The 22,982-nt window shown below is 40.0% G+C and overlaps 1 protein-coding gene across 5 annotated transcripts in view; it reads left to right on the top strand.

Moving 5' to 3' along the window:
* The window catches only part of LOC120457838 (retrovirus-related Gag polyprotein from transposon gypsy), a 442,838-nt gene that overhangs the window by 269,807 nt on the left and 150,049 nt on the right, over positions 1 to 22,982 (top strand). The window contains exons 1-3 of one of the 5 annotated variants that reach the window (XM_044006847.1): positions 7,316 to 7,691; positions 12,191 to 12,239; positions 12,519 to 12,660. The exons of 2 other annotated variants lie outside the window; for them this stretch is intronic. In XM_044006847.1, coding sequence (XP_043862782.1) covers positions 12,622 to 12,660 — 39 coding nt within the window. In that variant the 5' untranslated portion in view covers positions 7,316 to 7,691; positions 12,191 to 12,239; positions 12,519 to 12,621. Of the gene's footprint in view, positions 1 to 7,313; positions 7,692 to 12,190; positions 12,240 to 12,518; positions 12,661 to 22,982 lie in introns of those variants that run through there. 2 more of the 5 variants (XM_044006849.1, XM_044006848.1) reach the window with 2 other exon arrangements.

Genomic DNA, 22,982 nt, shown 5'->3' with positions numbered 1-22,982 from the left:
TTCTTCGATAGCAAAGCATATTGTATTAAGTGGACTGCGGAGCTAAAGCAAAAATGTGTTGCGAAAAGAATTTGGCTTGCGTTGGACACAGTGAAACGAGAACAGAATTTTTGCCACTTTTGGCAGAGCTTTGGACTTAGAAATTTTCACTGAACTTGGCACAAATTATTTTCACTTTTTCACATTTGGAATTTTGCACTTTTCGGACTGGATGAATATTTAAATATATTCGGAAATTTGGACTTCGAAATTTTCACAAATGAGGGTGAAAGGAGAACAGTGGGTAATATGGCGGCGCCCGTGAGAATGAATAAGTACTTTTCTTTAATTGCCTTTCGTCGGAGAAATCCGTTAGATCTGACAATAAATCTTACAGCAAATTGAACGAAATTGGATTTTCGAACCTTTTGCTGCAGACCGGCAATTAAAAGGAATGGAAATTTCGTACTTATCTTGTAATTTGTTCGCTGGTGGACAAACTAGAAAATCGAGGTGATCTGGCTCGAATGGACCAAGAAATGATGTAGGGGGCTCCTGGAATTTTCCAAATATGCTGAAATAGAGACACTCGAAGAAAAGCGAACACTAGACTTTTCGTAAATGCGCGGGCGCGACCGGGCGTAAATTTATTCGGCGAAATTAGTTTTTACACTGGTGCTTATTCTAATTAGTTAGGCTCTCCCAAGCGCAGCGGAGACTCCTTGGAGACTCTGTGGTGAAGAGCGGGAGAGCGTAAGAGGGAGCGGAGAGCGGGTGACAGTCCAAACCCCGTAACTTGGACAGTAATAAAGCTATAACTTCGTCTAGTCTATCTTTCTGCTGTTCTGACATCGTGTAAACTTTTGGGAGCACAACAGCTTCGACTTCTAGACCTATATCTAACTCCGCCATTGAGACTTTGTCATCCATGATCTCCCTGTTGATCTCCTAAATTGGATTCTAAGTTATCTGAATGGCAGGACGCAACGGGTCCTCTATAAAAATTCTCTTTCCTGTATTCTCCGAGTCACATCCGGTGTCCCACAAGGGAGCCACCTAGGTCCACTCCTTTTTACCTTATTTATTAACGACCTTCCCCTTATTAATAAAGCATTCGCGTGTACTTATGTACGCTGATGATGTAAAATGATGTCTCCAGTATAAGGACTTACAATCCGATCTAGATAGCTTTCAAACCTGGTGCCGTGATAACGCATTAAACTTAAATGGCTCTAAGCACGCGACTTACACACTAAGTGGGTGCTCTTTGGACAGAATAACACATGTTGATGATCTTGGTGTTCTTCTGGACCCTAACCTTTAATTTTCAGACCATATTTCGTCTATTGTCAATAAGGCCAGGAGTGTGCTTGGTTTCATAAAACGGTGGTCAAAGGTATTTGATAATCCGTTCATGACCATAACCTTATTTACATCTCTAGTCCGTCCGATCCTCGAGTATGGATCACCTGTTTGGAGTCCACAATATGAAGTTTACTCGGACCGAATTGAATCGGTTCAAAAGAACTTCTTGCAAGCCTTAGATTACCTCCTTATTCAAGTAGACTAATGTAAATTAACTTACCCTCCTCAGCTAACGGTAGAACGATGCTTGGAACAGTCTTTATTTTTAACCTTAGTTGTGGTGAAGTTGATAGTCCCGACTTGGTTAGTCGGCTAAACTTCACTGTTCCAAGCGGTTTTATTAGAAATTACGTACCGTTAATTATACCCGTTACTCCTAGAGTAAAAGGGTATACTAGATTCTTTGAAAAGTATGTAACAGGCAAAAAGAAGCGGTTCCGACCATATCAAGTATTTATATTCTTGATCAGGATCAATAGCCGAGTCGATCTGGCCATGTCCGTCTGTCCGTCCGTATGAACGTCGAGATCTCAGGAACTACAAAAGCTAGAAAGTTGAGATTAGGCATACAGACTCCAGAGACATAGAAGCAAGGCAAGTTTGTCGATTCATGTTGCCACGCCCACTCTAATGCCCTCAAACCGCCCAAAACTGCCACGCCCACACTTTTGAAAAATGTATTTATATTTTTTCATTTTTGTATTAGTCTTGTAAATTTCTATCGATTTGCCAAAAAAACTTTTTGCCACGCCTACTCTAACGCCCACAAACCGCCCAAAGCTGCCACGCCCACACTTTTGAAAAATCTTTTGATATTTTTTCATTTTTGTATTATTCTTGTAAATTTCTATCAATTTGCCAAAAATACATTTTGCCACGCCCACAAACCGCCAAAAACTGTCTGTGTTGAAGACTCTCCTTCGCACTTCCACTAAATGAGTAACGGGTATCAGATAGTCGGGGACTCGACTATAGCGTTCTCTCTTGTTTTAAATCAATGTAGATCTAATTATGAGTTGCATGATCCCTACAGAGTATTATATCTGACTATAATAGATTCTATCCTATTATCTCTAATTCTGACTCTCTGCCGTTCTTAAAGCGATCTATACTAACGTATTCAACAAATTCTTAGATCTTACTAGTATATATATATATTTCCTCGTTCTTTACTGTCTTCTATATCGCGTCTATCATCCCGCGATTCGAGCCGCACGATACACGGCAGCGAAAAAAAAAAGATATGATCTTACTAAGAAAACCAAAATGACGCTAAAAATTTATACCAAGATAAACATCCTGCTTAAGTTCTTGGATGAATGCTTTTGCTGCGTACCAGAGTCCAATAAAGCTACGTTGGGAAGGTCGTCTATTGTAATGTCTGTATACAATCAGCTATCAGAGTTTATAAATGTGGGAATGGGTTGTGATTAGCCTTTTTTCATAAATTCACACAACCCCACTGAGTTATTATTATATGATTTATTTATATTATATATTTAATTTACAGATCTTTATTGATTTAGATTAGCTATTGTGTAAGGATTTTTGCCGAGAGCGTCGTTTGTCGGCACGTCTTCAGTTTCTTGTCCTAACCGCTTCTTCCTTCGCACGTCTTTTCCGTTTCAGTCCTTACCAAGTCCTTAGCATTTCTTCGTAGTCGTTAGATAACCTGGGCTGGCCAGTCACTCTGCATTACCAGACCATTCCCAAATAAAGATAGAGGAAATTAGTTTTCGACGACTTTCTCGAACTTTCAACCAAAAACATCGCAACCGTTGGGTTGAACGTCTGGACTTCTGTACTGACGTCTCCGAAGATCCGATTCCTTGGATCTGCATATTCAGCTGCTTTAATATGATATGGCTACGGATATTTAAATTTTTTTTTTTTAATTCCTTGCTATTCCTCTCGGTAACTTAGGGCTTCTATGAGAGCCTTCCATCTAACTCTGTTTTGTGCTGTCAGTGTGATGTTTATTTGGTGGCCTTCCTACCCTCCGGCTTCCTTAGGGGTTCCAGTCCAATGCCATCCTAACTATGCTACTGAGAGCGTGCCCTATCCACATCCATTTCTTCTTCCTTATTTGGGTGTGTATCGGGGTATCTGTTTGGCCAGAATACCCCACATATGATTCTCAGGCATTTGTTGCTGAAAACCTGCAGCTTCTGCGTTATTTTCTTCCTTGCGACCTATGTCTCACTTCCGTGTAGCACTATGGATTACAGACACGCATTGTAGATCTGGAGCATTGTTCGTCGGCTTATTTGTCTGTTTCTCCATATGCGGTATAGTCTCCTAAATGCTGAGCGGGCTTTGCCAAGACGAATCGAGACATCATCATCCACTCCTCCACTGTTGGATATGATGGTGCCAACGTATGGGAAGCTGTTGACGAACTCGATTGGGTTCCCATGTATAATGATGTTTCCTTGGTTGGAGTGGTTGCTCTCGCGGGGCTCTCCATTCCACAGCTTGCTCGGTAATTATGCGTAGTGTGTTTGCCTGGTCTACGCAACTCCCGTGTGATCTGAAGCCTCGGATTGTTGGCTCAATTTTTTTCATTAGCTAACATTAGCTGGTAAACATTTGTCTGGTTTGGTTATACAATTATCAGGACTTATTTCTACAATTGATTCTGTCTGGGTACCACTATCGGATCTCATTTCCCAGAATGCGACATGTGGCTTTTATCTGGCGTGTCCATCTAAAAAGTTTTCCGAAGAGTTGCATTTATTGCATTTGGGCTTAAAGGTATACTTAGCGTATTCTAACAAAATATGGTTCAAACTTGGAGACATTTGTAAAAGCTATGCTTAAGTTTATCAGAGCTTCTACTTTTTGCTTCTTTTTTTTTGTTTGTTTTTTTTTTTAACGCGCGAGTCCCACGGCCACATCTCCCGCCCAACCGACCGAGGGAAGATAGACGCGATATAGAAGACAGTAAAGAACGAGAAATATATATATATACTAGTAAGATCTAAGAATTTGTTAAATACGTTAGTATTGATCGCATTAAGAACGGCAGAGAGTCAGAATTAGAGATGATAGGATAGAATTATAGTCAGAACATAATACTCTGTAGGGATCATGCAACTCATAATTAGATCTACATTGATTTAAAATTAACGTTAAGTAATTTCTAGTAAATCTGCTTGGAACAGTGAAGTTTAGCCGACTAACCAAGTCTGGACTATCAAATTCACCACGAATAACCACGCGGTTAGCTAAAGAGGGTAAGTTAATTAACATTAGTCTACTTGAATAAGGAGGTAATCTAAGGCTTGCATCCCAATAAAGGCGCCGTAAGGAAAAAATTAAGAAGTTCTTTTGAACCGACTCAATTCGGTCCGAGTAAACTTCATATTGTGGACTCCAAACAGGTGATCCATACTCGAGGATCGGACTGACTAGAGATGTAAATAAGGTTATGGTCATGAAAAGATTATCAAATTCCTTTGTCCACCGTTTTATAAAACCAAGCACACCCCTGGCCTTATTGACAATAGGCGAAATATGGTCTGAAAATTAAAGTTTAGGGTCCAGAAGAACACCAAGATCATCAACATGTGTTATTCTGTCCAAAGAGGTCCCATTTAGAGTGTAAGTCGCGTGCATTAAGTTGGCACGACAAAAGGTCATAACTTTACACTTAGAGCCATTTAAGTTTAATACGTTATCACGGCACCAGGTTTGAAAGCTATCTAGATCGGATTGTAAGTCCAAATGGCGAGAAATGTCCTTATACTGGAGTCATACTTTTAAGGAAAGGTCGTTAATAAATAAGGTAAAAATGAGCAGACCTAGGTGGCTCCCTTGTGGGACACCGGATGTGACTCGGAGAATACAAGAAAGAGAATTTTTAAAGAGGACCCGTTGCCATTCTAATAACTTAGAACCCAATTTATGAGATCAACAGGGAAACCTAATAAATCAAGTTTTTTTATTAAAAGTGAATGATTAACAGAGTCGAATGCTTTACTAAAACCCGTATAAATGACATCTGTTTGAAGATTATTTTTGAAGCCCTGTACTACGAAGGAGGTTAGCTCCAGAAGGTTAGTAGTTGTTGATCTGCGTTTCATGAAACCATGCTGACATGGTGATATAATTGACCTACAAAGGTGCTGCAAATGAGGAGTGATAACGTTTTCAAAAAGTTTAGGAATAGCGGGACCTGGCGAATAGACAGGCTTAACTCGCTGAAGATCATAAAGTAGTGAGCTTTTATTTAGAGTGGGACAGAATACTAAATTTGACTTTGATACCGCGTAAGAGTAAGGCCATTTGGAATGAGGTAACGTAGAATATGTGGTTTGAAAGAACTTGGCAAATAGATTGGCTATTGGCTGATCCGATGTTACAGCAGTATTTTCAAAAAATAGCGAGGCAGGGTAACTGTTTGTTTTGCGCTTAGTGCTAACGAAATTATAAAACTATTGACTTATGCTGTTCGCTCTGTAATTTTCTCACTATTGTCATCGCTGCCAAATTCGCTACCATAAAAGTCTTCATTTATTTGCAAAAAAGGCAAATAAAAATTCTTATTAGCTCAACATGTTGGTTGACGTGATTTATAAAAGTTAGCACAGGCGGTTCTCACGGAGAGAAACTGCCGAATTGCAGGCCACCATATCCGGTGGCTCAGCTCAACTTGTTGGTTGACGTGATATATAAAAGTTAGCACAGGCGGTTCTCATGGAGAGAAACTGCCGAATTGCAGGCCACCATATCCGGTGGCTTGCACGCGCAGTGAAAGAACTGCTGATTCATTCCAAGGGCAATTGCTTGGAGCCCGTGCGGAGCACTCGCAGAGCAAGTGACTGACACCGGATATCGGAATGCTGACCTGGCGCTTTGGAGACTGCGCTGCAGCGACGCAGAGGCTACCCGTAGCTCTTTAAGTTAGTCTAATTTTGTACTCCGGGGTTTAACAGTCTCGATAAATGAATTTAAATCCTCGCCCTAACGGGAGAGCGGGTAATAAAGATATTAAACTACCAACAAAGTAATTTGTTAACTGGCGCCCAACCAACTAACGATACCCACATGACATGTTAAAAAGTGTGAAAATACAGCAACTACACGCAACTAAAAGTAAAAAGTGCAGAAGAACATTCCCACATACAAAACTACAAAGGAGAACTACAGGACTTCTCACACCACAAAAAAACAGCAGCGGTAGCAGCCACAGCAACAACAACAATACCAGCGTTACCAGCGGCAGCAACGGCAAGCAGCAACAGAAGCAGTACCAGAAACCAAAAGCCGTCGGTAAACAAAATAAACAAGAGAGAATGAAAGTTTTTCGCGGTTTGTGGGCGTTAGAGTGGGCGTGGAAAAAAGTTTTTTTGGCAAATCCATAGAAATTTACAAGACTAATACAAAAATGAAAAAATATCAAAACGTTTTTCAAAAGTGTGGGCGTGGCAGTTTTGGGCGGTTTGTGGGCGGCTTGTGGGCGTTAGAGTGGGCGTGGCAACATAAATCGACAAACTTGCGCTGCGTCTATGTTTCTGGAGTCTGTGTTTCTAGCTTTAGTTGTTCCTGAGATCTCAGCGTTCATACGGGCGGACAGACAAACGGACATGGCCAGATCGATTCGGATATTGATCCTGATCAAGAATATTTATATGGTCGGAAACGCTTTCTTCTGCCTGTTACATACTTTTCAACGAATCCAGTATACCCTTTTACTCTACGAGTAATGGGTATAAAAACATACAAAACTACAAAGAGGAACTGAAAGACTTTCCACACCAGAGAAAACAGCAGCGGCAGCAGCTACGACAACAACAACAGTACCAGCGACAACGGCAGCAGCGTCGACAACACCTGACCTATACCAACGGCAACAGCAGCAGCAACGGCAGCAGCGACGACAGCAGCAGCACCAGCAGCAAGGAACCGTCGACAAAACCTAAACGATAAAATGGGAACATGTAAGTAGGCTTTTTGTCTAAAGTTATTCGCCAATAGAAAATAGCTAAAAAATAAATTCTGCCGATATTTAAGATCAAATTAAAAAAATAGATGTGAATATTTTTATTCACTGAGACCCACCGAAAAAAAATATACCCAACGCCATAGCCGGCGCGCTCCAAGGGCATGAAGATTTATTCGAAGAGTAATTAGCCGCTAAACTCCAAAAGTCCAGATATATTGAAATTAGACCAGGAAGCTAGTGCAACGAACCTCTCGACATGATAAAATCCGTCCCGGAATTCGACGGAAAACAAGAAAATTACGTCTCCTGGAGACAGGCCGCAACTGCGGCATACAAAATATTTGAACCTTACGAAGGCAGCAGCCACAACTACCAAGCTGTCGGAATTCTGAAAAATAAAGTAAGAGGCCCAACGGCCGCAGTAGTAGCCTCATTTAACACTGTGTTCAATTTCCATGCGATAATAGCACGCTTAGACTTTACATACGCGGGCAAGACTCCGACACATTTAATTTAACAAGAATTAAGTTTATCAAGACATGGGGAATTACCCTTACAAATAAAACAGTTATGGCACATGACGCGGCCACAGCAGCCGTCCTCAATGAACAACACAGAAATGACGCTTTACATGCCTTCGTATCTGGCCTAAAAAAATCACTGAAAATAGCCGTTTTTCCGACACAACCACAGGACTTCCATTCGGCATTGGCACTAGCTCAAGAAGCCGAATCGAGTAACGATAAAAGTGTTTTCGCGGCAAATTTGCCCCTCATAATGAGGAAAAAAATTATAAACCACAAAATCAGCGGCAGGCAGGGTGGAGAAATACATCACAGCAAACTTCATCTCGGTCCAGGCATCCTGCTACTTGGCAAAGGGGCCAACCCACACGGACTCAACAAAGAATTAACTATATGCCAGAACAGGGGTCAGTAGAGAAAAATTATAACCATTTGGCACATGAGAGGGTTGAACAAATAAAAGACTACCTCGACACAGACGACGTCTGCAATTTTTTAGGGTAAAATCCCTGCTCCCGTATATCACTCGTACGTTAGCAGGGAGGGAAATCAAATTACTTATTGATACTGGCACTTCAAAAAATTACATAGCAGCATGCCCAGGGCTTAAAGGCATTGCGGCAGTAGAAAAACCATTTAGCGTTAGGTCAATTCATGGCCATACAAGAATAGAACAAAAGTACCTAATTTCTCTGTTTAAAGTACAATCACATTTTGTTATACTTAAAGTTCTTAAGGACTTTGATGGAATCATCGGGCTTGACTTACTTAAACAAGTGAATGCAAGATTCGACCTTACCAAAAATATACTAGAAACTAGTAACGGGGTAGAAAAAATCCAATTCTCCAAAACCGAAAAGGTTAACTCCATCCAAATAGACGACAAAGCCGCTTTTGATAATATGATAGCAAAAATTGTAGGGCCTTCGCCGACACAGATGAAGCCCTACCATACAACATAAATACAATGGCAACCATAAAAACAGACGGGGAGCCGGTATACTCTAAATCATACCCGCACCTCATGGGCGTAACGGAATTTGTAAACGCAGAGGTTAAACAACTTATAGCGAATGGCATAATTAGGCCATCCTTATCGCCCTACAACAACCCGACTTGGGTTGTAGATAAAAAGGGATTTGAACAAAACGGTAAAAAAGAAAAGGTTGGTTATTGAGTTTAGAAAGTTGAACCAAAAAAACCGTGGATGATAGGTACCCGATTCCTTCGATTTCGACTATATTGTCAAATATGGGCGAGTCAAAATATTTCTCAACGCTCGACCTTAAAGCGGGCTTTCACCAAATCGAGTTAGCAGAGAAAGACCGAGAAAAAACAGCTTTTTCGATAAACAATGGCAAATATGAGTTTTGCAGATTACCAATCGGGCTTAAGAACGCCCCAAGTATTTTCCAGAGGGCTAAAGATGACGTTTTAAGAGAACGAATCTCGAAGATATGCCACGTGTATGTCGACGATGTTATTATTTTCTCAAAATTAAAAGAGGACCATGTCAAGGACATACAGTGGGTCCTCGAAAAAATGCTTGAAGCAGGCATGAGGGTATCTCAAGAAAAGTCGAAGTTTTTAAAAAAAAAAACCGTCGAATACTTGGGATTCATCGTGTCGCAAGGGGGTCTCCGAACCTCACCTGAAAAGGTGAAAGCCATAAAGGAGTTCCCTGTGCCAAAAACTCTTTTTGATCTCAGATCTTTTCTGGGTTTAGCAAGTTACTACAGGTGTTTTATCAAAAACTTCGCGTCAATCGTATCAGTCAAAAAAAATAATATAAATATGACTGAAGAACAAAAAACAACATTTAAGAGGCTAAGAGAAATACTGGCATCAGAAGATGTTTCACAGAAACCTGAAACTATGCACTAAAAAAGGCCTGCCCCAATAGCAAGCCCAAAAGAAAAAAACCTCCCTCCAGCAGAACTGTCCCCCCTCCGAATAGACTGCAGAACCCTTTTTAACAGAGCCAAGGCAGGAAATGAGGAGGCCCTGTGGACCGCCTACAAGAGAGCCCTTGCAAACTACAAAAAAGTCATCAGGAAGCAAAGCGATCCTCGTGGCATTCCTTCTGCTTAGAAATTGAAAATACAACTGAAGCAGCCAGACTTAGAAAAATCCTATCCAAATCGGCCACAACCCTAGGCTACCTTAAAAGAGCAAATCGCTCCTGGACCAGCACGAGTGAGGAATGTCTGGAGATACTTCTAGACACTCACTTCCCAGGAAACAGCCAAAACGCTCTCACCCCCCAACAATCAAACGCCACACTGGCAAGTATCGAACTGTGCATAGACCCAAAGGTCCTCCTTTGGGCCATACACAGCTTTAAACCATACAAATCTTCAGGTACAGACAAAATCATACCCGAACAAATCCAAAATGCGGGAAATATAGCCATAAACTGGCTTCTTGACATTTTTAAAAGGTCCCTACTTCTTGGACACCTACCACAATCGTGGCTAGAGTCCCGTATTGTCTCTATCCCCAAAGCTGGGAAGCCATCACACACGACCCCCAAGAATTTCAGACCAATCACTCTGTCATCCTTCCTATGTACTAAAGACCCTTGAAAGAATCATCGGCCTGCATCTGAGATCAACTCTCAACCCTAGTCTTATCACAGACACGCAACACGCCTATAAGAAAGGGAAATCGACAGAGACAGCACGACACTCTCTCGTCTCCAAGATAGAAAAATCTATGTCCCAAATGGAATATGCACTGGTAGCTGAATCTCACAGACAGATAAAAAAAGCTTCAATAGCACTCTTCACGTGCAAGAAAGCAATAGGGCACCCTATATAGTAAACTGGATATATACGGCCATCGTCAGAACAATACTACTGTACGGGGTCGTGGTATGGTGGCCGGCTCTGAAAAAAATATCCAGCATAAAAATGCTAGCAAAAATGCAAAGAGCTGCGGCACTCTGCATCAGCAGTGCTTTACGCACCACCCCAAACGAAGCCCTAAATGCCATACTCAACATCCCAAGCCCAGAACTAGCTGGCATGGAACAGGCTACAGTAGCGGCAATCAGGCTTACAGATACCAAACAGTGGAACCCACAAGAAGCGAATCACTCATGTATCCTAAAAAACATTCAAATAGTCCCCTCCAGGACAGACTACACCACTCCAACGGAGTACATACAAACACCTTTCGACACAATCATTCCAGAGAGGGACGATTGGAACTCACGAACACCTGGCCTCCAGAATGCTATACAGACGTGTCAAAACTTCAGAACAGAGTAGGAGGAGGAGTTTACTCCGAACAGCTAGGCCTACTCCCCGATCATTGCAGCGTTTTCCAAGCTGAAGTAGCATCAATAAGGGAGGCCCTAAAACACTTAAAATCTCTATAACCGGAAAGCTCACATGTAAAAATTTTCAATTACAGCCAAGCAGCTATTAAATCGATTGGCTTAATCTCAAGTCACTCGAAAACAGTATCGAATTGCCAATCATCTTTACACGAGATGACACAACAATTTATAATCAGCCTTATGTGGGTACCCGGACACAGGGACATAGAAGGCAACTGCATCGCAGATGAACTAGCTCGAGAAGGCACTACCGCGGCACTTATACAAGAGATGGAGGGCATGAGTATGCCTTTAGCCACTTGTAAACTACTACTAAGGGAAAACCTAAACCGTAACAAACCGACAATATGGGAAAACACCACAAACACTGTCGCCTAACACGCCAAATATGGCTAAAAATAAGCTCAAAAAGAACGTCAAAACTTTTAAGATTGACCAGAGCAAACCTCAGCACTGCTATGAGAGTCATCACAGGGCATTGGTTGATAGGCACCAATGCCAGAAGACTAAATGCCCCGTATAATGATTACTGCCGTAGCTGTAGGGACGAAGAAGTGGAAGAAACAGTGGAGCATCTACTATGCCACTGCCCAGCACTGCAAGCGAAAAGACTTGCTCAACTAGGAAGCAGATTCCTGATAGACACGTCCGACCTGTCCGACACCAATCCATATTGGATACAAAAATTCACCAGCGCCTCTGGCTGGGGAAACTGCTAACTTCACACGAACCTCTGCGGGCTAAAGGGGAAAACATACACGGTAGCACAACGGACCTTTAATGGTCTAAGTGCGTAAGATAACCGACGGCCGGTAAAACCTAACTTAACCTAAAGTTTTTCTGAGCATACTCTGTTCTCCTCTGCCACGAAAATGTAAACCATTATAAATATGTTGTCGCAGAACGCCGAATGCGTAGAAGGTGAAGAGAGACATAGTAAATGCGAGAATAAAAACAAAAACAAGAAAAGAGAAATTAGAGAAATTAAACTCCAAAACAAATCATTCATATTAAGTTAACCTTCATCCTTAGCTCTTCATCCCTGTTATCGTGAAGGCCTTCAACGAGGATCGGAATGTGGGTGAGTGAACCAATCTAAATGGATATATAATGTAAAGTCAAAAAAAAACACAAAGCAAAGCTAATTATTAAGTCAACCTAATGTGAATGAGCTGTCCGTTGTATACTGCCCCAATCCAATTGCCCACGGCTGACGATATAGAGCATTTAAGCTCCGTCCGTAATATTTTATTTGTTTTGATGTGCTGGATTGCAACTAAGCTTGCGCCTAAATGACTGTAATAATAATTTGATTAATAATGATCGTTAAGAAAGTTCTCATATGGAATCTCGCCTTTAGTTAATTGATAATGCGCATTCCCTTCTCCGTTCGCTGTTCATTACCAAATTAGTTGTTGTTGTTGTGCTGCGGTTATATTTTGCTATCTTAATGAAGATACCAGATGATCATTAACAACGATAAGAATATGCCTAGGAACGATGTAAGTAGAATTGTAGTCTAGACATTAGAATCAAATTCAGATTATATACTATATTAAAATAATAATATAATATAGTATATTAATAACCAAACAACACAAACGTAATCATGCCATAGATCTGAAATTTTATTTACGTTATGCTTTCTGAAAGTTATTGAATCAATAATTATGTACTTCATATCTTGATCCGCACAATTATGAGTGAGTAGATGAAATTCTTTCGCGACCTGGGGATTTGAATTATTTGATCAGCTACAATATGGGGTCTTTGTTAACAATTAAAGGTCAAAGGCATTGGTAGGGTGGGTAGCGACTTCGTGTGTGTCAAACATCTTCTAAGACGCCACAAAATTAATCCTGGTGCTCCACAAATTTCCCTCTCGCTTAAATTTTAGTTTTTTGGTTTGAGTATTTGCTCTGATTTGTTTCTAGGGCAAATAGCTTTTGTATTTTCGCCATGATCGGATGGCTTATTAGTTTCAGACAGGGACTCTATAAATATTCTTAATGTAATGTCAGGAGCAGATACAGCAATAACCACCCCCCATCCCGGAAGAGCTAGAAATTACAAGGGGTTCCGCGCCGCTGTACATTCTGCTAGCCTGACTGGTGTTAAACTTTGTTCAGTGTAGGCAACCATTACATAAGGATTTGGCGACCAACGTGGGGTTGCGATATTTGAATTCTACCTACTAATAGATTTCATTTATGGTCTTGTAAGTTTGGAAAAGGGCACAGCTACTTTATTTTTATTTCGGAAATCGAATTATTTGCGTGAGCTGAGTTATATCGACCAATAAAAATAATAGGAACAATTTGTATTCCATTTAATTTTTTTTCAAATAAACCTAACATCGTAAAGTTAATGTAAGAGCAGAAACATTCGAACGTTAATAAACTTGTTAAAGAAAAAAAAACAAAAAAACACTTACTAGATTGATAGCTCGTTTGTTTTCGAATGATAAATTACTGATAGTGAACTACACTAAATAGGGTAACTATATTCTATTATTTCTGGACATCGTAGGTTTGCGAAAGTGGACACTGACGACCGAAGTATAGGTATTCTTTATTAAACTGCAAAGTAACTTCATTAAGAATCATCATCGGTGTGAGGAAACTGTTTATCGGTTGGCTGCTTGCAAAGTCTTTTTAACTGGAATACATAGTGTATGCGTAAGTGTACATATGTATGTCCGTTAATTCTGATCAGCAGTTTGCTTAACAAAAGTTATACAGGAAGAATCATTCTAGGTAAAGGTAATACCCCAAACATACGTAAAAATATATTAAAAAAAAATATATATATATACACCAATTCAAAATAAAATATGTGGTAACCAGGACAAAGAAAGATCAAATTATTATTTCCCCCAAAGAAAAAGGTCTAAGCGAAAATAAAATAAATAAATATATAAAAACACAAAATAGTAAAATAAATACAAATTTTGATAACTTTTTACAAGACAAATAACCTAACAAAAACAATATGCCAATCCATCATAGTCCAGAAAAAGGTTTAGCCCCAATGGAGATCCAGTGGCCGATACGCAGTCTTGTGCGATAACCCCTTGTAAGCATATATTTCATAAAACTTGTGTTGAGAATAGATTTCACCCGGATAAAGAAAACGGATGCCCGGTGTGTTTTACTAAAGTTCTCTTAAAGGATGTTAAAGTAGTTATTGGAAATTTCTCTTCGGAGCTAAGAATCGACCCGCAGGAAAAGCAGACTGGACGATCAGTTGCTAGACAACTAGAACTAGGAGAAATGCCACAACAGGTCAGAGATTTTCTGCAGCAACAAGAATTAATATCTAATGAAGGTTCACTAATGGCGGCTGCCGAAAGTAATCGAGGTGCCAGGGGAAACAAAATTAATATGGACAGTGGTAATGGAACTCGGAGAAATGAACGTCGAGGTAGACCTGCTAGAAGATACCATCGGAGTATGATGATATGGACGATAATTGGTCGCAACCGGACATTGAGGCTTTAGCTAGAGAAACTGTGAGGCAGATGATGCAATCTTTACCGATTAGAAACATTCAGGAAGACCATCCATGGTTAACCAAAGTGCTATTTCTCATACTTCATCCATTCTCGGAACCCATAGGGTCGCAAATATTATTCAGAAGTGGGGTGTGCGTTTTGAAGGAAAATCTGAGGGTTTGTCTGTTGAAGAATTCTTGTGTTGACTCGAGAGCATCTAAATAATGATTTTGATGCACTGGTCAAATTTTCATCAACTTTTAATTGGCAAAGCTAGTTCTTGGTTTTGGCGAATGCACAAACAAACAGAGAACCTTAACTGGCAACAAATTGCTACCGCCCTGCGTGTCCAATACAAAGAAGGTCGAACTATGGCAGAGCTTCGCGAACAAATTCGTCCGCGTAAACAAAAACCCGACGAATCGCTTGATACCTTTTACGAAGCTATTTGCAAACTTATGGAAAACCGAAAGGCAGGGGCATCCCTAAACAATCGGATGTCCCAGATGTAGATAAGGGTTTAGCTAATTTATTTGAGAACAGGATAACGAAGAAGAAAAATATTGAAATAAAGAATCTTTCGTCTAAAGTAGTAATAGAAGGAGATAACACTTAACAGTCAAGAGAACAGAAATCAGGGTTTCGGCCATATGAAAAAAAGCTTCGAAACTATTAATTAGTTAGAGACAGAGTAATTTTTAAGAAAACTCCGACTAAAAAGCGAAATACAATACGAAAAAAAAAATATTATTTGAGTTTAAGAAAAAAGACTTAATTTTGTATCCACCATACATATTTCAAAACACCTCGGATAGACGAAGTTATGCAAACGTTTCCTTTTTGAATTTTACGGAATGGGGATTGCTTGATACAGGAGCAAATGTTAGCTGTATAGGAGAAGATTTAGCTCTGCATAATTTTAGTTGCTTAGTTGCGGATATAAAGCCATTGTATCACAAGTGAAAACGGCCGATGCCAAGGTACATAAGGTGTTAGGAATATTGAAAGTTTGTATGAAATATAAGGAAAATGTTCATGATATGGAACTATATATCATTCCCACCATAGCTCAGAGACTTATACTGGGGATCGATTTTTAGAAAACGTTTGAGTTAGCGCCTAAGATAGTCGGAGCCATCGAAAAGCCTCTCGACTTGGAAATAAGCCAGGACTCCTATCCGTTCAATGAGACTCAACTTCAACAATTAGAAGCGGTAAAGGACTTGTTTTCAAATTTTGCGAAACAAGGTTTAGGGCGTACTTCGTTACTAAAGCATCACATCGATGTAGGATTGGCCACTCCAGTGAAACAAAGACACTACCCATTCAGTCCAGCCGTCGAAAAAGTTCTTTATACTGAGATTGATTGAAAGTTAGAGCTTGGTGTGATAGAACCTTCAAACAGTTCTTGGAGCTCACGAATTCGAATGGTTATTAAGCCCAATAAAGTGCAACTTTGCTTGGATGCGCAAAAATTAAATGATGCCACTTAAAAAGCATCGATGGAATTTTCTCTTGCTTGCCGAAGGCCAATATAATTAGTAAATTGGACCTGAAGGACGCCTATTGGCAGATACAGTTAACAGAAGAGGCAAAACCACTCACGGCTTTTACAGTGCCGGGTCGAGCTCTTTTTCAGTTCGCCGTTATGCCATCCACTATGTGTCGTCTAATGGATGATTTAATTCCAGCTGATCTGCGTCACTGTGTATTTGGATATTTAGATGATTTATGAATAGTTACCGAAGACTTTGAATCTCATTTGTCTGTACTGAATCGAATTGCAGAGCAGTTCCGAAAGGCAAACTTAACAATAAACATTAGTAAGAGCCATTTCTGTGTGACCAAAGTTAACTATTCAGTATACATCTTTGGCCCGATCCTCGTAATATAAAGCATCTCCGAGGATTTTTAAGTGTATGCGGCTGGTATCGCCGTTTTATTTCCAATTATGTTGACTTAACTTTTCAAAAAGTAAGTAACTTGTCAAAAAGTAAGACCCTTAAACCAGAAGCACAGGATGCTATGGATGCATTAAAGCTAAAGCTTACCTCTGCTCCGGTACTCCATAATCCTGACTTTACGCAAAAATTCTTTCTCCATTGCGATGCGAGTGACTATGGCATTGGAGCAGTTTTAGTTCAAGTGTCCGAATCAGGAAATGAAATGCCAATAGCGTTTATGTCGAAGAAACTTTCCAAGTTACAACGAAAGTATAGTGTCACGGAACGTTAGTGCTTGGCAGTAATATTGTCAATCGAAAAATTCCGTTTCTATCTCGAGTTGCAAGAATTTGAGGTAATAACCGATCACTCCAGCCTAGTTTGGCTGATTAGGCAACAAAATGTATCAGGCCGTCTTGCCAGATGGATTTTTCGGTTACAAGGATTTAAATTCACCATATCTCATTGAAAAGGGAAGGATCATATCGTGCCAGATGCCTTATCGACGATATGTTAAGAATACATTGAAAGTCTAGAATTTGTAGGTCCTGAAATAGATTTAGACTTTGATGCTTTTAATGAGCAAGATTATGTAGAACTCCGAAATCGAATAGAAGAAAATGTCGATAAATTTCCGGATTTACGAGTCCATGGTATATTCGTATACATACGAACTGACCATCCAAAAGGGAATATAGAACAAGAAGCCGATAGTTGGAAACTCTGGATCCCAGAAAAGCTGAGAGCTGCTGCTATTTGGCAGGCCCATGATAGTGTCCTTTCTGCACATGGAGGAATACAAAAGACTATTGAAAGACTACGACGAAATCTTTTTTGGCCAGGATTGTCGAAAGAAGTTCGCAATTATATAAATAAGTGTGAAATGTGTAAACAGACAAAGGACCCAACAAAATTTTACGAGCACCCCACTATGGGGCGAACGACCACTTTTTGTGGAATTAATTAATAACTCGAGAACGAAGCAACATATTAATGGCGTTATTTTTTGCATTACTCGTCGTCTCTGTTATCCATTTCTCGAACAATTTGCAGTTTTTCACTTTGAGGTTAGACCCTTAAAAGTTAAATTTTGGAGAAAGTGTGCAAAAGTGTGCATTTATACTAATAGCATATACTAAGAATTGATAACTCTACAACATGTAACAGGTTTTAGAGACGGAGTGAGCCGGACTCACTTTGTAGCTCTATTTAAAAATTAGAATACACTACAAAAGTTGTGTTTTATAAGGATTAGAACTTACTGAAGATTATTGGGACACCACAGTTAATTTTAACATTCGAAGATCACAAGCACATATTAAAAACCACAAGGATTCGACTGCATGTTATAAGTAACACTTTTGATAATTGTTTATGCACTTTTTGTCACTTCAAACTTGTAAGATTTTTCAGAGATTAACAAAAATTCGGTTATCGGTGTGCCAGCGCAAACAAAACAGCTGACTATACAGCTATTCACTGAACAGTGGCGCCCTCTTTTGAAATTTCAAGTACGTAACATGATAGATTGATGTTTTTTGAATACATTTCAATTTAAAAAAAAATTTTTTAACGACTTTTAAAAAATGGGTTTTTTTTACATAAGGTGGTCGTTCGTCCCATAGTGCACCCATGGGAGAGCAGAGTGTATCAACCAGAGTGTATCAACCCTTCCAACGGTTATAAGAGGATATACCGGATTGCTAATCGTGCTAGATCATTTCAGCAGATATCATTGGCTCTGTCCACTTAAAAAATTCACTACTTCAGCCATAATACCTTTTTATGCAAAGGAATATTTGGTGAATTTTGAGTACCAGAGACACTAATTAGTGACAACGGATCCCAGTTTAAGGCGAAAGAGTTCGAGGCAATGTTAGCCAAATGGGGTATTCGTCATGTTTGTACCGCTCTTTATTCACCGCAAAGTAATGCGGCGGAAAGAGTCAATCGTTCTTTATTGTCAGCCATACGATCATATCTGCGAGAAGATCAAACAGACTGGGATTTGAACTTAACAAGTATCTCGTCTGCGCTTCGGTGTCTTTGCATCAGTCCTTAGGTTGTTCTCCATATAAAGCTCTGCTTGCCTTCAACATGATTAACCATGGGTCCGATTATAAGCTCTTGAAACAATTATCTCTACTAGAGGAACATACTCGCTTGAATACAGTGGGCCAATTAGCATTATTACGGAAAGACATAAAAAAGAATAGCCGTAAGGAATATGAAACGAATGTTAAGCTATACAACCTAAGATCTAACCCTGTTGTATATAGAGAAGGACAAGAAGTCTTTAAGGAAACTTTCACTTAAGCAATTTTAGTCAGAATTACAATAAGAAGTTAGGCCATCAATTTTCAAAGTGTAGAACTAAAAAGAAATTAGGTAATGCGTTTTATCTATTAGAAACGTTAACAGGAAAAGAAATCGGAACACATCACGCAAAAGATATACGAAGCTAATTCTGCTAATCTGCCTGCGATTACTCGTCGGATTATCTGTGGTTGTAATGGTTGGCCTTGGAGAAAATTAATTAAAGTTCAAAAGAATATTTAAAATTTCGGCTTACTCGCCCTACGATATTCGAACTCCTTCTCCAGCCCTAGTTGATAACAATCAGCTGATCAAGGTTGCCATCTGATCCTCGCAATCGATTTATCGATTATAAAAAAACTGTCTTTTCCGACCCAAGCCGCGTGTGTCCCGAAAAAGTGCATAGAAACTTTAGAAAAATCTAACGGCATCCGCGACCTAATCAGCTAATTTAGCTAACAGGCGCACACCCGCCAATCCCGAGCTAAAAGTACGGTAAATAATTCGAGACAAAAGGCATCGCGAAATTGATTTACTCTTGTCCCGTATACATATACATACAGGCCTTAGGATTAAATTCACATATATCAGTCAAACATAGGGCAGCTCTACCTCGCATTTTCATCATCGGTAAATAGTTTCCATATAGTGAAAACTTTCGGTCTCTTAAAAACACCATTTCTTACAGTCGTTCCTGAATAAAAAGGCCCCGTTCAAGCCTTACAAAAGGGCTAGCGAAAACCCTTTCGACCCAGCAGCTATTTTTAGCGCCGTCGCAGAAACACAATTCAAGCTTTAAAATCGTCGCCATTTGTTGTTATCCTACCTTATCCTCTGATACCCGTTACTCGGCTAGTGGAAGTGCGAAGGAGTCTTCAACACTGACAGTTTTTGGCGGTTTATGGGCGTTAGAGTGGGCGTGGCAAAAACAAATCGATAGAAATTTACAACATCAATACAAAAATGAAAAAATATCAAAACATTTTTCAAAAGTGTGGGCGTGGCAGTTTTGGGCGGTTTGTGGGCGTTAGAGTGGGCGTGGCAACATGAATCGACAAACTTGCGCTGCGTCTCTGTCTCTGGAGTCTGTATGCCCAATCTAAACTTTCTAGCTTTTGTAGTTCCTGAGATCTCAGCGTTCATACGGACGGACAGACAGACGGACAACAGACGGACAGACTGACGGACGGACAGACGGACGGACATGGCCAAATCAACTCGGCCATTGATTCTGATCAAGAATATATATACTTTATATGGTCGAAAAAGCTTCCTTCTGCCTGTTACATACTTTTCAACGAATATAGTATACCCTTTTACTCTACGAGTAACGGGTATAAAAACAAAGCAAAGCAAATTATTAAGTCAACCTAATGTGAATGAGCTGTCCGTTGTATACTGCCCCAATCCAATTGCCCACGGCTGACGATATAGAGCATTTAAGCTCCGTCCGTAATATTTTATTTGTTTTGATGTGCTGGATTGCAACTAAGCTTGCGCCTATATGACTGTAATATTAATTTGATTAATAATGATCGTTTAGGAAGTTCTCATAGGGAATCTCGCCTTTAGTTAATTGATAATGCGCATTGTCTTCTTCGTTCGCTGTTTATTACCAAATTACTTGTTGTTGTTGACCTGCGGTTATATTTTGCTATCTTAATGATGATCATTAACTAAGATAAGAATATGCTTAGGAACGATGCGCTTAGTAACCATTCTTATGTAAGGAAAATAGTAACGAAGGCAATTATGAAACCCAAAGAAGTCTAGACCTTAGAATCAAATTCAGATTATATAGTGTATTAAAATCTTACTTAAATATTAATTCTTATTATTCTTAATTTATTTTGAATCAGTAATTAATAATGAAACAACGCAAACGTAATCATGTCATACATCTGAAATTTTGTTTACGTGTTGCTGAAATGTCAGGAGCAGATACGGCAATAACCCCCATCCCGGAAGAGTTATAAATAACAAGGAGTCCCGCTCCGCACTCTGCTAGCCTTGTGTTAAAATACAACCATTACATGTGCAATCATACAAAACCCTTTAAAGATTAAACTTTGCTGTTACTTTAAGTGACTTGTGCATAAACAATATTTGCCTACATTAAATCCAAATAACGGAAGCTGCCGCTGATTCTTCTTTGCGCTCATCTTCCCGCTTGAACCGAATTGTTGCTGTTGCGATGGCTGCTAAAAGTTCTGGAAACGTAACCGCTGATGCAAACAGGGTGACATTTTTGAGGAGGCGACTGCCATATATAACAAAGTGGAACGATTCTGGAGTGGAGATTCTTTATCAAGTTTTCGTTAACTTCATTTAGCGATACCGTTCTGCGTCTGAGGTTGGATCTGATCGATGAGCTGCAACAAACATTTCGGAAAATTCTGAGCGAGCTTTAAGATCTTGATTTGGATGAAACTGAAAGCGATTTTATTGTTCTCATAAGGCTTAAATCCTCAGTTCATGGGGAGATATCAAAGCGCGCCTCACAAGTCCTCGCCCACTCAACCTTTGCTGACGGCATTTCTCCGTGCGATTCTAGCCATCACTCAGGAGTAGGCCAAGTACTTGTTCAAAATCTGGATCCGGCAAGTCAGGCGAAATGGGAGGAGCATTTGGAGGACCCCGCTTTACGGAATTTAATTCCAAAGAGGCAATCCATGGAATCATTTCTGAAGCAGCTATGTAGGACTCGGGAGACTGTGGATTTCGTCATGGCAAGCTATGCGGCAGCCAAGTGGGAGCCTTTCTTGCCACATATTTTAACCTTCTGACATGTGCCTTCTTTAATGCTTCGGGGCACTCAATTCAGTATTGTCAGCAACGGGATTTCGGAAAGGAAAAAGATTGACTCTTTGTATAAATTTCCTTAAGAGTGGCCATCACACTCTGCTTTATTAAGAACATTAGCTTCGTTTTCGTCACACGAAAGATCTTATTGAAACCGTGGCCTCAGATTCATTTGATCATGCGACAGAACCCTCTACATTACCTGGTCAATCTTCAGCTATTATTGCTCACGATGTAGGCAAAGATGTGGTACTCCCAGCTACTGCCACTGTTTTAGTAAAAAAACCGTTCTGGCACCTTTGTTACTTGCCTTGCTGTACTCACAGCTACACTTAATAAGGACCCGATTTGTAAACTTACTGCAGCTTCGAAAAACAGGTCGTTTGCTTTTGATACCTTTTTGTTCATGCAGCACCTAAATTTATGTCCAGTTGTTGTCAACATTGGAGAAAACAATTAGTCCACGGCACCTCAGCTTTATCTATGCGGATCAGCTTAATATCGTGCTCTCTTGTTAGGTTATGCTGTTCGTTGTTGTTGTACTATTCTTACTCTCGTTTTCGTACCCCATGCATGAGCATCGCTGCCAAATTTCTCAAAGAAAAAAGTAAATATCATCGCTTTATTATTCCCAAAGACTCGTGTCAGTATTCCGAAATTCCCTACAAAACTCTATCCATTAAACTGATTAAACCGATGGAACTTCCAGTATCACTCCCTTGCCTTGCCAATGAAAAGCAAATGTAAATGGCCACACAGAATGTGACGATCTCCATTAAGATTATGTTGTGCTAACGCCTGTATAAGCTGTACCTGAATCCGTCAAATGTGCCAGGGCTGAATTATACTCGGCACTTTCTCTGTGGAACACTTTTGCACTGTGGAACTTGATTTGTTCCCGCGTTGAGCATTTTAATGAATATCCTGGTAAACTGTTTCTGCAGTCAGCTTGTGTTGCGATGTTTCTAGATCGTTTGTGACTGCAAGAGCATTTTCAGCTTTGTATAAGCGTGCTAAATAAAAAAGGCTACGAATGGGGGTACTGCTGAGGTGACATAGGTCACGATGTTGAGTTAAGATAGAGGGTCTGAACCGGTTTCACTCCACAGAATTATCTGAAAATTCCTTTCGTGCTTGTCAACGACATATTGGCAGTACATCTTTGAGATGTCACCTGAGAGTATCTAGCGGTTAAGTCAAAATGAAAGCCAGTTCGTACTTCGCCCAAAGCGGATTATAATACGATTATCAGAACTCAGAGGTACTGTAT

The sequence above is a fragment of the Drosophila santomea genome, unplaced genomic scaffold, assembly GCF_016746245.2.
Source record: "Drosophila santomea strain STO CAGO 1482 unplaced genomic scaffold, Prin_Dsan_1.1 Segkk83_quiver_pilon_scaf, whole genome shotgun sequence".
Classification (NCBI taxonomy): Eukaryota; Metazoa; Arthropoda; class Insecta; order Diptera; family Drosophilidae; genus Drosophila; species Drosophila santomea.
The sequence above is the reverse complement of the archived record's forward strand: the minus strand, read 5'-3'. Positions and strand labels throughout refer to the sequence as shown.